The sequence below is a fragment of the Megalobrama amblycephala genome, linkage group LG14 (assembly GCF_018812025.1).
Source record: "Megalobrama amblycephala isolate DHTTF-2021 linkage group LG14, ASM1881202v1, whole genome shotgun sequence".
NCBI classification, from domain to species: domain Eukaryota; kingdom Metazoa; phylum Chordata; class Actinopteri; order Cypriniformes; family Xenocyprididae; genus Megalobrama; species Megalobrama amblycephala.
In genome coordinates, this window is record NC_063057.1 from 35,095,121 (window position 1) to 35,108,114 (window position 12,994).

Genomic DNA, 12,994 nt, shown 5'->3' on the forward strand with positions numbered 1-12,994 from the left:
ATGAAGGCTGTCTTGTCTTTGCTGCTCTCCTCCATCTCCACCTGCCAATACCCGGACTGGAGATCCAGGGTGCTGAACCATGCAGCTCCTTCCATGGACTCCAGGATATCGTGTACAAGAGGCATGGGATAAGCATCTGGTACTGTTTTGCTGTTAAGTTTCCTGTAATCAACGCAAAATCTAAATGTTCCATCTGGTTTAGGAACCAGGACGACAGGGGATGCCCAAGGGGCAAAAGAGGGCTCGATGATATGGTCCTTGAGCATCTGGTCCACGTGCTCCTCAATGATCTTCTTCTTAAAAGGGGAAACACGGTAAGCACGTGATTTGATGGGTACTTCATCCGTCAAAACAATTTTGTGTTTTTCCACATCTGTCCTCCCCAGTATGTTGGAGGTAGCACGTGGCCAGGCAGCCATTAGCTTCAGCAGCTCCTCTTGGTTGTCTGAGTCCCAGATTGGAGCATCTAGAGGCAGAGGGGAAATGAGTGGCATTTCCCAGGTTGGAGGTAAGGCGTAATATAGACTTACGGTGGCAGGGTGGAGCCTAGCTTGACCATCAGACATAGCAGTCAACCCTGGATTCAGCTGGGTGTTGTAGAAATGGTAATATCTGTAACCTCCTTCTGTCTCCAGGCCATATCTATTCCGAGCCAGCTCCAGAATGGCGCCCGCCGCCCTCAAAAAGTCCAGTCCAGCCAACAGAGGGAATGCTAAGTGAGCATCTTTCATTATAAAGGTATTTAGTTGACATACCTTATTGTGCCACCTGTAGGTGATGTTCCTCTGGTCAACCGCTTGATGAACCTTGCCATCTGCCATTATGAACTTTTGTGGAGGGTCTGTAGTTCTTGTTGTTGCCTCACCTCCTAACTGTCTCCACAGGGTTTCCTGCATTAGTGTAAAGGTACTTCCTGTGTCGAGCACCGCCTTCATTTCTTTGCCCTGCACCTCCACCGGGACCACTAGGAGGGATGTCGCTGCATGTGGTTGGGCGATGGATAAGCCTGCCAGGTGTCTGGAGGTATTTCTTTCAGATGGTCTCTTATCTGCCTTTTCCTTTATATTTTGACTGCCAACCTTCTGCCAGTAGTCCTTCGCCCCTAAACAATCCTTCTCCACCTTTGACCCCACTTTTACCAACTGTTCTACTGTCCTCACAGTCCCTCGTAGGCAGCCAGCAACCCTGGGGTTGATGTTGTTAAGGATGCGACTCACCACCTCGTCCTCGGAAATATCAGGTTTCCACTTCAAGCAGAGGGCCCAATAGTCATAGGCAAAGTCTCTTAGGCGTTGTTTCGGCTGCTGCACCATCGACCTCAGTTTGTCCTCGACCTCCGTGAGGTAATCCTCGGGTAGAAACGCAGCCATGAATGCCTTTTTAAAAGACTACCAATCGGTTATCTTCCTCTTTTCTGCTTTCCACCAGCTCAAAGCCGGCCCACGCAACACCGTGCTCAGGGTTCCGACGAGCTCTGGACTGGGCAGTGGCCTGATTTCCAGGTAATTCTCGCACTGTTCGATGAAGGCGAGCACATCCGCCGTCTCGCACGCATCACCAAAGATGGGAAACTCCAGTCTGATTGGAGGCTGCGCACAGAAGGACGTGGCACTTTGACAGCTGGAGGATTAAGCACTGTGGTTAGTGGGGGGTTGACAGTGGTTACTTCATATGTAACATTGGTAGTTTTAGACGTAGGTGTTTTAGTCCTGGCAGCAGGTATCGGGGTTCTAGGGGCAGTAAAAGAAGAAAAGGAAGTAGCTGGAGTGTATGCTCGTTGGTGGGACAGAGAAGGGGTACTTGTGAGTCTCAGTTTTTTCATCTGACTCTCCCATTTTGCTTCTCTCCTCAGAAAGCAGTCTGTAACAGCCCTCTCCAACTTCTCCAGACTCTTCTGGAAATATTCATCCAGCTCCGCCAAGCTAGCGTCCACTGCCTGCCGAAAATTGGCCTCTCTATTCAAAGCACTTTCAATAGACTGTTTAAAATCACATTCCCCAGCCTGCACTTTTGTGTTAAGGGCCAATAAATCCACTTTTAACTTCTCAATATCTGCCTGCATTGATTGAATGACATTAACATTGTACACACAGCTTGATGTTACATCATCATCATCATCATCATCATCATTTTGGTCATCAGGGTCAGAGATATACAGGGAACTTATCATAGATGTTAATTCTGCTGTGGGATTGCGTCGAGTTACAGGTCCAGCAAAAATAATAAAGAGAATGGGGCCAATAAATTACACCATTTGTTGGGGCAACCAACAAACTCAACAACACTCCGAATAGAGCGTACACTAAATTGAGGGAACCGCTCGTTCCTCAGGAAAAATATATTAAAAAAAAGACAGACAAAAATTTGTTTCAATCACCCAAATGTATTATACAACCGTGAGCAGATCCAAGGTAATGACCGACACTGTTAAAAATATCCTCACTGGAAAGCAGTCCAAAAAAACACACAGACAATACTCCACAAGCGAGGCGGCAGTAAACTCCAAAGTGAACAGTTCGGTACGTATTCCACAATCGGTAGGCAGTCGGGAGCGAGCACAAAACGCTCCAAACGCCGGTCACCAGGATACCTTTAAAGTTCCGTGTTATGATCACGTGATGTGTAGGCCGCGAGGGAACTGCGAAATCTCGCGAGAGCTTGATCACATGGGGTTTCACACACACATACAGGAGCAACGGAACAGGGCACAGGGTGATAATTAAAATAGATTACCAACCACACATTCTTGTTAATCATACACTAGCATAAATATCACCCTTATGTGGCAATGCTACATATATACACACACACAATACATTACCATTCAAAAGTTCAGTAATATTTTTAAAATGCTTTTGAAAGAAGTTCTTTCTGCTCATCAAGGCTGCATTTATTTGATAAAAAAACCCAAAAACATTAAAAAGAGTAATATTCTGAAATAATATTAACTTAAAATAACTGCAGGGCTCGACATTAATGCTTGTCCAGGACAAGTGGATTTTTTGAAGGGGAAAGTGAAAGAGAATTGTACTTGCCCGACTGGACAAGCAGCCTGATAAAAACGCCAATAACAAAAAATAACTAGGGAATCACCAAAAACATGAGAATTGTTCTGGATTCATTTAGTGTAAATGGTGACCGATAGTAAAAAATAATATAATATATAATGTACTGACGGTAACAAGGTTGCGCTGTTGAGACTCGCACAGCCTCTCGAGGAAAAATCGCAACAAATGTGCCCAGCTCACTCAAAGAAACTCAGTTTTAGGGTTAGTTCACCCCAAAATTAAAATTCTGTCATTAATTAATCACCCTCATGTTGTTCCACACCCATAAGACCTTTGTTTATCTTCGGAACACAAGTTAAGATATTTTTGATAAAATCCACTGGCTCGTGAGGCCTGCACTGAGAGCAAGTTAACTTAGACTTTCAAATGCCCAGAAAGGTAACTGTTACTAAAACATATTTAAAACAGTTCATGTGACTACAATGGTTCAACCTTAATGTTATGAAGTGACAAGAATACTTTTTGTGCACCAAAAAGTAACAAGCATGTATCATACAATCTCAAACTGCCATAGTCATGTGATTTCAGTAAACAAGGCTTCATTGCATCATAAGTGTTTCAAGATTTCAATGGTACAAGTGACTTTGGCAGTTTGATACACGCTCTGTCTGAACGACTGATTTGAAACAAAAAATTCATAAAGCTTCGAAGCTTCATGAAGCAGTGTTTAGTTCAGTGATGAGTGCTAGATATTGTTGTATAAAGTCGTTATATTGTTTTTTTGGCGCACAAGTATTCTCTTCACTTCATAACATTAAGGTTGAACCATTGTAATCACATGAACTGTTTTAAACGTTTTTAGTAACAGTTACCTTTCTGGGCATTTGAAGGTCTAAATTAACTTGCTCTCAATGCAGGCCTCACGGGTCATTGGATTTTATCAAAAATATCTTAATTTGTGTTCTGAAGATGAACGAAGGTCTTACGTGTGTGGAACGACATGAGGGTGAGTAATAAATTACAGAATTTTCATTTTGGGGTGAACTAACATGACCAAGAGTGCTGAATTACCATCACAATTGAAAATGTGACACTGATTTCATTTCATTGTTTGAATTAATGACTCAATGACTCACTCATTAAGACAGTTACCTGCCGCCACCTACTGGCAGTTTAGTTTCATGTTTAAAAGTATCATTCTTTCCGACATTTTTTTTATTATCTAATCTCACAACATTTTTAAATGCAGTTGTAATTTTTCAGTGTAAATTATTTAATTTGATTGGTAACAGTGTCTTATTACACTAATTTAATTTATTGATCAAATTTAAGAATTAAAAATTAAAGAAGAATTAAAAAATGGGGAAAATGCCCTTTATAAAGGTAAAAATATCACTGATATTATCACTGATGCTGCAGAATAAATTGTATTTACAACACAGAGTTTGTGAATGACCGATTTACTCGTCACAGGAAAAGGCTTAATGTCAAGCCCTGAACTGTTTTAATATATTTTACAAAGTAAAATTTTCCTGTGATGTTAAAACTTAATATTCAGCAGCCTGTATCCAGTTGTCAGTGTCACATGATCATTCAGAAATCATTCATTTGTGGATGGAGATGAGTGATCAATCCCCTCGGGTACCAGTAGATCTTTGCCTGATCTCCAGTCTTCTGGTTCTTCTGCTCCTTCCACCATCCCAGTCTCTTGCATTATGGAGCCATGATTTAACAGGAGTTTCCACTTCGGAAGCTGTGGCCTGGCCGCTTTTTGTGTGCTTTTTTATCTAAAGTGAGAAAAAACAACAATTGAAACATTAATTTAAAAACAAAAAACAAAACACGAGTTTTGTATACATTACATTTGTGTTTTCCCAAGGGTTAGGACATTTCCAACCCAGGGAACAATCTTTTGAGAACATCTAAATGAACTTTGACTGGAGAAACCTGAGAATAATTTGAGTTCCTGAAAAATAGTTCCAGGTGTTGTTTATTAATGTTAAAAACTATTTTAGACTGTTGTTGAGAGAGAAAGATACAGAGAGTGAACAAATTGAGGGCATGATGTTGTCAACACAATGTAAAGAAAAGAATTGTTTGCTACTCAACCTTGTGTCATTCCAAACCTGCATGATTTCTCCTGTGGAAGATGATATTTTGAAAACTGACCATGTTTTTGTCAATACAATGAAAAGTCAATGGGATCCAAAGCAGTTTACATTGTATGGACAAAACAGATGAAACATTCTTCAAAATATCTTCTTTTGCATTCTACAGAAAAAATTAAGTAATACAAGTTTGGAACAACATGAAGAACTATACCTTTAATGTAAGAAATCATTGATGACTTTAACTTTCAGCATGAATATGTAATTTTTATTAAAATAAATGCAAATACTGAGAATGTGTCTGACAGTCAAAAATGTACTTACACAGCAAAAGATGCAGTGACCTGTGCCTGAGCGGCTCTCCTTAGGTTTATTTAGCTGTGATTAACAAAATCACAAAGGAGAAAAAGACAGAAAGAAATATTGAATAAATCTATACAAATTAAAATGTAATGTATTCATTTTTCATCAGTGATTATTGACTAATCAGCATGTCAGGAGTTCTCAGCTCCGGTCCTCGAAGTGCACTGTCTTGCACACTGTCTGTCCACACCTGATCAATCTCACCACATGTGACTTTCTAGTCAGTAAACCAAAAGAGCTCGATTGGCTTGTTCAGGTGTTGGACCAGGGTTGGTGCTGAAGTCTGCAGGATAGTGGTCCTTGAGGCCCAGAGCTGAGATCCCCTGCAATATGTTCTGAACATGACAATTCAGAGATCCAGAATGACTGCTAGATCGATCACTTACGACAGTGGTGTCCAGTCCTGGTCATGGAGAGTGTAGCTCAAACCGTCCTGTAGTTCCTGGTCATCCTGAAGACCTGTAGTCAGGAATCAGGACTAGATGGCAAAGAATACTGAAAAGAGAGAGGACAAACAACATTTCAATGGTATGAAGCCAGTTTAAATCTTTTATTCATGAATATGTACAATGACATCTGAGAATGTGACACATGGCACCACTGTACTGTCAGAGACAGTGATACCCAAAAGATTAACAGATAACAAGCAAAATGTTTATGAAAGTACAGTTATATGGTGCAATCTACAATGCAAAAACTGAGAATGTGTCAGACAGTGAGTCGAATACTTACAGAGCAGAACCAATGATCTCTTTACACACAATGAAAAGGAGAAAAAGAAACAAGAATTAATATTTCAGTTAAATATTGCTCTGTATGGATGAACTTGCTGATGAAATGTAACCTATACATTCAAGAGAAATTATACATCAATATTTAATGTGAATATAACTGAATTAAAACATTTAGGCCATGAAATTATATCTTTTCATAATTAATTAATTACAGATGGTTGTTTTCATGTGAAATACACAGGCCATTGACTTCTCTCTCTCTCAATTCAATTTCAATTTCAATTTCAAATGAGCTTTATTAGCATGACTGTGAATCACAGTGTTGCCAAAGCATTAACATATTATACATAAATAATAAAATAAACAAACAAACAAAACATATATGTATACATCATGTTACATGCAGCAATGCAAACAAATCCATCTTAGTAAATTAATAAATAAAGCAGGTCTCTAGAGAGTTATCCATCTCTAATGTTGTGAATGGCTAACACATATTTTGCAGCTAGTGTAGCTGTGTTATCATCTTCACCAAGCATGAAGGGCATTTTCTCAGTATCACTCAGTTCAATGAATGATGGAATCAGTGTTCCATCCAGTATGGAGAGAAATGTTTCTCTTGCATTGTGATATTTAGGACAGATGAGTAGAAAGTGTTTCTCATCCTCTATTTGCTGTAGGTCACAGTGTCTACAGATCCTCTGCTCTCTCGCTGTCCATGTTTGTCTATGTCTTCCTCTCTCTATTTCTAGATCATGGTCACTTAATCTGTATTTGGAGAGGATTTGTCTTTCTTTAAATTGTTTGATTAATAAATAATTTGCCAATTTAGTGGTTCTATTTAGGGTCGAGTAACATTGGAGTTTATTTTGGATCTCAAAATGTGCTTTTAGTGATTCATCATGAGTATCTTTTAGATTTTTGGCAATTTCTTTAATAATAGTTTTGGGGTTGTAGCTGTGGTCCACTGGGAATTGAGTTTCATGGACAAGTTGAAGAGCGAGTGTGTTTAGAGGATGAGATTCTGCTGAGGTTTCATTGGCGAGGAGGGCTTTATATTGGACTGAATCAGGATCAGACTGATGGAGGTGATGCCAGAACTGAACACATCTCTTCTGGATCTCAGTGTTCAGTGGGTACAAACCTAATTCAGCCCTACAGGCGTCGTTGGATGTGCTTCTGTGAACCCCTAAAATGTTTTTGCTAATTTCCAATTGTAGTTTTTCTACTGAAGTTTTATCCCAATTTCTAATTTATATAATTTTATCCAAGTTTTAATGGGTAATTTTAAGTGACCGCATCGTGACTTTATAGCATAAAAAGCCCTCCGAGCCTTTTCACTCAGTGTTTTGACAGCCAGACCAAAGTTTCCCGAAGCGCTGATGTCGATGCCCATATAACTGTAGCTGGTGCTATGCTGTAGGACCTGGCCTTTATAAGTGAACTGGTGTTTGTTTGCCTGAGATCTGGCCTTTTTCTGGAACACCATTACTCTGGTTTTGTCCAGATTGACTGTCAGGGCCCACTCATGACAGTACTGTTCCAGCAGGGACAGGCTTTGCTGGAGACCCTCAGGTGTGCGGGACAGCAGGACCAGATCATCTGCGTACAGCAGACATCTGACCTCTGTGTGGTGTAGAGTGAGGCCGGGGACAGTAGAACGTTCTAGCATTGATGCCAGATCATTTATGTAGATGTTGAATAGAGTCGGACTCAGACTGCATCCCTGCCTCACTCCACATCCCTGCTGGAAAAACGCTGTTCTGTGGTTATTGATTTTCACCGCACATTTACTGTTGGTGTACAGGGATTGTATAGTGTCAAAAGTTTTCCCACCAATGCCAATTTGTAGGAGTTTGTACAGTAAACCGTCATGCCAAATTGAGTCGAATGCTTTTTTAAAATCTACAAAACATGCAAATATTTTCCTTTGTTTGTCCTTGATGTTTTTGTTAATTAGTGTGTGAAGAGAATAGATGTGATCGGATGTGCGTTGTTTTGGTAAAAATCCAATTTGTGCTTTATTTAAAATGTTGTGTGTGGAGATGTGTGTGACAATCCGGCTGTTTATGATGCTGCAGAACAGTTTTCCTAACACACTGCCCACACAGATGCCTCGATAATTATTGGGGTCAAATCAATCACCTTTTTTAAATATGGGGGTGATCAGTCCCTCAGACCAGATCTCAGGGAAGTTACCGGACCATAAAACCAGATTAAAGAGCTTTATTCATGCTGAGACTGTTGAGTTTAAGCATTTCATTGCTAATGTCATCTTGGCCACATGCTTTCTTTAATTTAAGTCTTTTAATATGCTCTGTTATTTCAGATATTGTTATAAATTTGTCTAATGGATTTTGATCATTTTTAATTGTTTTCTCCAAGTCTACTAGTGTTTTCTTTATTTTACACTGAGGCTGGTTAAGGTCAATATGTTCAATTTTTTGATAAAGATTTTCGAAATAAGTTTTCCAAATTGTGCCACTCTGTAATGATATTTCTGATTTGGGTTTTTCAAGTTTTTATATAGATTCCAGAAAGAATTTTGATCAACTGATTCATCAATTTCCTCAATTTTGATTTTAAAATAATTTTCTCTTTTGTTCCACATTAGTCTCTTGTAATTTCTCAGACAGTCAGCATAAGTAAGCCGTAATGTCTGGCTGGATGGATCTTTGTGCTTTTTGTTAGAAAGTCTCCTTAGTTCTTTTCTGAGACTTACACATTCACCATCAAACCAAACATCCTTTCTTAATGTCTGTTGGTTTGTTTTACGTTTGCGTTGTCGTTTAATGTTAGATAGAGTTGCCAATGTTTTGAATATGTAATTTAAGTTTTTTGTTGCTAAATTTATCCCATTAACATCTAAGGTGAAATTAGTGGATATAAAGTCATCCAGCATTTTTAATATAGTAGGATTGTTTATGTGTTCTTTAAATTGTTCAGAGGTGGATTGGTTCCACTTTAGTTTGGGTTTCAAAGGAAACATTTTTTCAGATTCTATTGGATAAGTGTTGCTCCTTTCACATGGTGGTTTCAGGTAAAGCACTGTTTGGCAGTGATCGGAAATCGGGAGCTGAGGTCTGACTGTGAAGGCATTAATAAAATTTGGATCAATATCTGTTATTGAATAATCAACCACACTGGTTCCTAATCTGGAGCAATAGGTGAATCTTCCTAATGTATCTCCTCTAGTTCTGCCATTAATTATGTATATCCCTAAACCTTTACAGAGTTTTAATATTTGCTTTCCATTCATGTTAACTAAACTATCATAGCTGTTTCTTGGTGTGATACTTGAGGAGTGAAACATGGTGTCATTGAGTATATGGTCATTATCTACAATATTTACATAATCAATTTCTCTCCCTGTTCTGGCATTTAAATCTCCACATATGAGGATATTTCCTCTGGACTGAAAGTGTAAGATGTCAGTCTGTAGTTTGGAAAAGCTTTGCTCTTCGTAATAGGGAGAGTCATGAGGTGGAATATAGACTGCACAGAGGTAAAGATTAGACTGTGATATGACAGATTTCACTTCAAGCCAAATAGAAGATTTTTCAGTTTTAACAATTTTAATCGAATGTTTCAAATTGTCTTTGTGCCATATAAGTATTCCACCTGAGTCTCGGCCACATTTTATTTTAGAATTTTTTGATGAAGGAACAACAATTTCCTTGTATCCTATTGGACAATGTAAAGTCTCATTACTACGACACCACGTCTCATGAAAGATACAGATATCCATATCTGTTATACTGTTGAGTACGTCTTGGTCTGCAGTCTTGTTACCAAAAGTAGAAGAGTGCAGACCCTGTATATTCCAACAACTGATTTTAAATCATTTCATGGATAGATTTTTCTGTAATGTGTGTATGTGTGTGTGTGTATACATAAGTGTGTGTGAGTTATACAGGTTATGTCCTCAGTCTGGAGCAGATGATGTTCAGTAGATGTCTTATCTGGTTGAGTTCAGCAGCTGCAGGGTTTTGTGGCTGTTGAACTGCCGCTGCGTAGCTCTTGTGTTGTGATGGCGGTCTTGTGGTCGTTCTGGACTCTGCTGGAGGACGGATGGTTCTTGGTGACTGAGGTCTTCTCTTGTCATTGGAGTTTCTGTTGTTTCTTGGTGTGTTTCCAAGGGCTGTGCTTTTCAGCATTCTGGCAAAGACTTTCACTCCTTGCTTGTTGAGATGTACATGGTCATACATATGATGAGGCCATATGTCTTTGTGATGGGCGAGGTGGACATTAGGAATAAGTGCACAACTTCTGGAAAGCTCCACATTATTTTCATGGATCACGTGAAATGGCACATCAGTGCGTGGTAGTAGTGTAGACAGAGTTATTTTAGCCTCTGGGAAACGTTGTGTGGCTCTGATCGCCACCTCTCTGATCACAGGAGCCACATGTCCCTTCATGGCCCTTAAATCATTTGTCCCTGTGTGGATAATGATGTGTTTATAGTTTTCATCCAGGTTTCTCTCAGACAGGATCTGAAAAGCACTTCTTGTGTTTGGGCACCAGATTTTCTTGGTTCTCATATTTGGGAATAGAAGTTTCTCATTGATGTATTTCCCATTTGAGTCAGTCAGGATAAGAGCGTGTGTTTCTCTCGAAGACTTTGAGAGCAGACTCTGATCCTTGGACCATGACAGTGCCATTTTGATATAAGTTCAGGGTTAAATATCTTGTTTCATCATTTTTTTCAGCATCTTCAAATGCTAAGATCTGTCTGCCTTTACAGATGCCTCTTTTTTTGGTAAAGGTGAAATGTTGACAGAAGGCAGTGTGCCATAAAGAGCCGTGTTCAGTGTAGAAGAGCAGGTTGGTCATGACACTGTGGTCTTGTTCAGCAAACAGTGTATCAGGCCTTTCCTTCATCTGCTTGTGTCTGAGCAGCTGCCTGGAGTGTTCGGAACTCTTCTGAGGGTAGATGAAGGGGCGGGGCCAAGATGATGCACTGGCCATAGTTGATTTAGAATGTAAACAATCAACTGAATTAACTGCCAGTTTTTTGTTTATTTTCTCTCATTGAGGATATAAAGAGAGAAAAATGAAAAATAATCCAAAAGGGGAAAAATTACCCTCACTGATTTTGTGGGGAGAAAAAAATGTCTACAAAGTACCAGTTTTGTCCAAAATGCTCTCCTTGTGCTGTTCCTCTAAGCAAAAACCCAAAGAGATATGAAATAGCACAGTCTGTTCAAAATGTCCTCACCTCTCCCTTCTTGTAAGTTTTCTTCTTATTTGTTGTTGTTTTTGTTGTTTGTTGTTATCCTTTTCAACTTGAATATCCTCTTCTGCAGAGGGTTGTGCTGTGATTATCTTCTCTTGAACTTCCTCTTGAACTTTCCTCAGATTCAGGTGTGAAAAAAAAAAAAAAAATCAACTGAATTCAACTGAAACTTTTGTCTTTTTTGTCTAAACGTTGTCTTATGTTGAATCTTCTACTTTTCTGCTAATTTGTTGATAAAATTATTCTCATTTTTTGTAATTTTTCTGGAGCTCAACTCAAGTGTGACCATCTCTCACGGAACTCTCTCTCTCTCCGTGCACGCGCCAGCTTGCGCGTGAGACAAAGCGTTCAATTTGTTATTTTTAGGTCACGTTAACATGATAGCAATATAAAAATACAAAGCACATGTATATAAATAAATATGGTTTGCTGTCTGAACTGTCAGCACACAGTGTTTATCGATGTATGAACGGTTATAAAATCATGTAACGAGATTTAATGTAGGCCTCGTTTACGTCGCTATTTTAACTATAAAACGGACATGACTGACTCATTATGCCTAGTTCGCTAAAATAGCAACAGGAGAAGAATAATAAATCAAATTAACACCAAAATGGATGTAAAACAATTCAAGGCATTGAATTTATGCAGTTTTAAAGTACATATATAAAGTATAGATTACCAGAAAATGGGCTAGTCGACCGTTATAACCGTTAGTCATTTAAAGGGCAGCATATGTTACAATCAGATTAAAACACTAAAAATTGGTGTAATTTAATTTTAGTCAATAAATTCATTAGCATTTTCATCTGTTACACTAATTTTAACAGAAAACTCAGAAATTACCATTTAAAAAAGCTTATAATTTAGAAACCTTACCTGTTTGAAGCAGAACTGGGCAGTGCAGTCCAATCCGGAATGACAGTTCATTAGCGATGCAGTTCCAGCAGTCTCATTGGTTAGAATTAATCACATGATGACGCCATCTTCCGTATTACTAATAAAGCTCTGCTAATAATAATAATATATATATATATTTTTTGCCATTTCAGAAATATATAATATCAAATTCATCAGTGATGTATTTATTATGTGTGTGTATATATGTATTATATATATATATATATATATATATATATATATATATATATATATATGCACACATAACTGATGAAGACCAATGATAATAGTGAACAAATGCATCATTGATCAGCAATTTACATTGTTTTATTGTGACAAATAAGTTAATTTTATTTAATATATACGGTAATACTTTCTATTAAGTCTATGCTTATAATGAATTTTAGCTCTATTTATGTTAAGTATTCTATAACTATATTTGAAAAACTCATTAAGACATATACTGCATTCAAAGAACAGTTATAGTTACATTTATATTATTTTTATCATTACTTATAAGTCATGCATTTGCTTTTTCAGTGTGCATGCTCATAATCCATTACACTGATTTATAAGTATTAATTAATCAGTCAATTCCATGAATTTATAAACATGCAACCTGCATCGCTATAATGTTATTATATA

The 12,994-nt window shown here is 38.3% G+C and overlaps 1 protein-coding gene across 3 annotated transcripts; it reads right to left on the reverse strand.

The window, feature by feature from the left end:
- Positions 1–4,334: 4,334 nt before the first annotated feature.
- LOC125244997 lies at positions 4,335–12,366 on the reverse strand. 3 transcript variants are annotated; one of them, XR_007179420.1, is made up of 5 exons: positions 12,329–12,366; positions 6,212–6,228; positions 5,866–5,974; positions 5,441–5,494; positions 4,335–4,795 (listed from the first exon to the last, which is right to left on the reverse strand). XR_007179420.1 is itself a non-coding variant. In XM_048155412.1 (3 exons), exon 1 carries the CDS (start codon positions 9,959–9,961, stop codon positions 8,615–8,617), a length of 1,347 nt encoding a protein of 448 aa, XP_048011369.1. In that variant the 5' UTR covers positions 9,962–11,943; the 3' UTR covers positions 5,441–5,494; positions 5,866–5,974; positions 6,212–8,614. The 3 variants fall into 3 exon arrangements, 1 of the variants encoding a protein (XP_048011369.1); XR_007179419.1 differs by lacking the exons at positions 6,212–6,228; positions 12,329–12,366 and having other exon boundaries at positions 4,339–4,795; positions 5,866–6,151; XM_048155412.1 differs by lacking the exons at positions 4,335–4,795; positions 12,329–12,366 and having other exon boundaries at positions 6,212–11,943.
- Positions 12,367–12,994: the final 628 nt, after the last annotated feature.

Coding starts and splice junctions, on each gene's coding strand:
- LOC125244997 (XM_048155412.1), bottom strand. CDS start 9,961: ATGGATATCTGTATCTTTCATGAGACGTGGTGTCGTAGTAATGAGACT.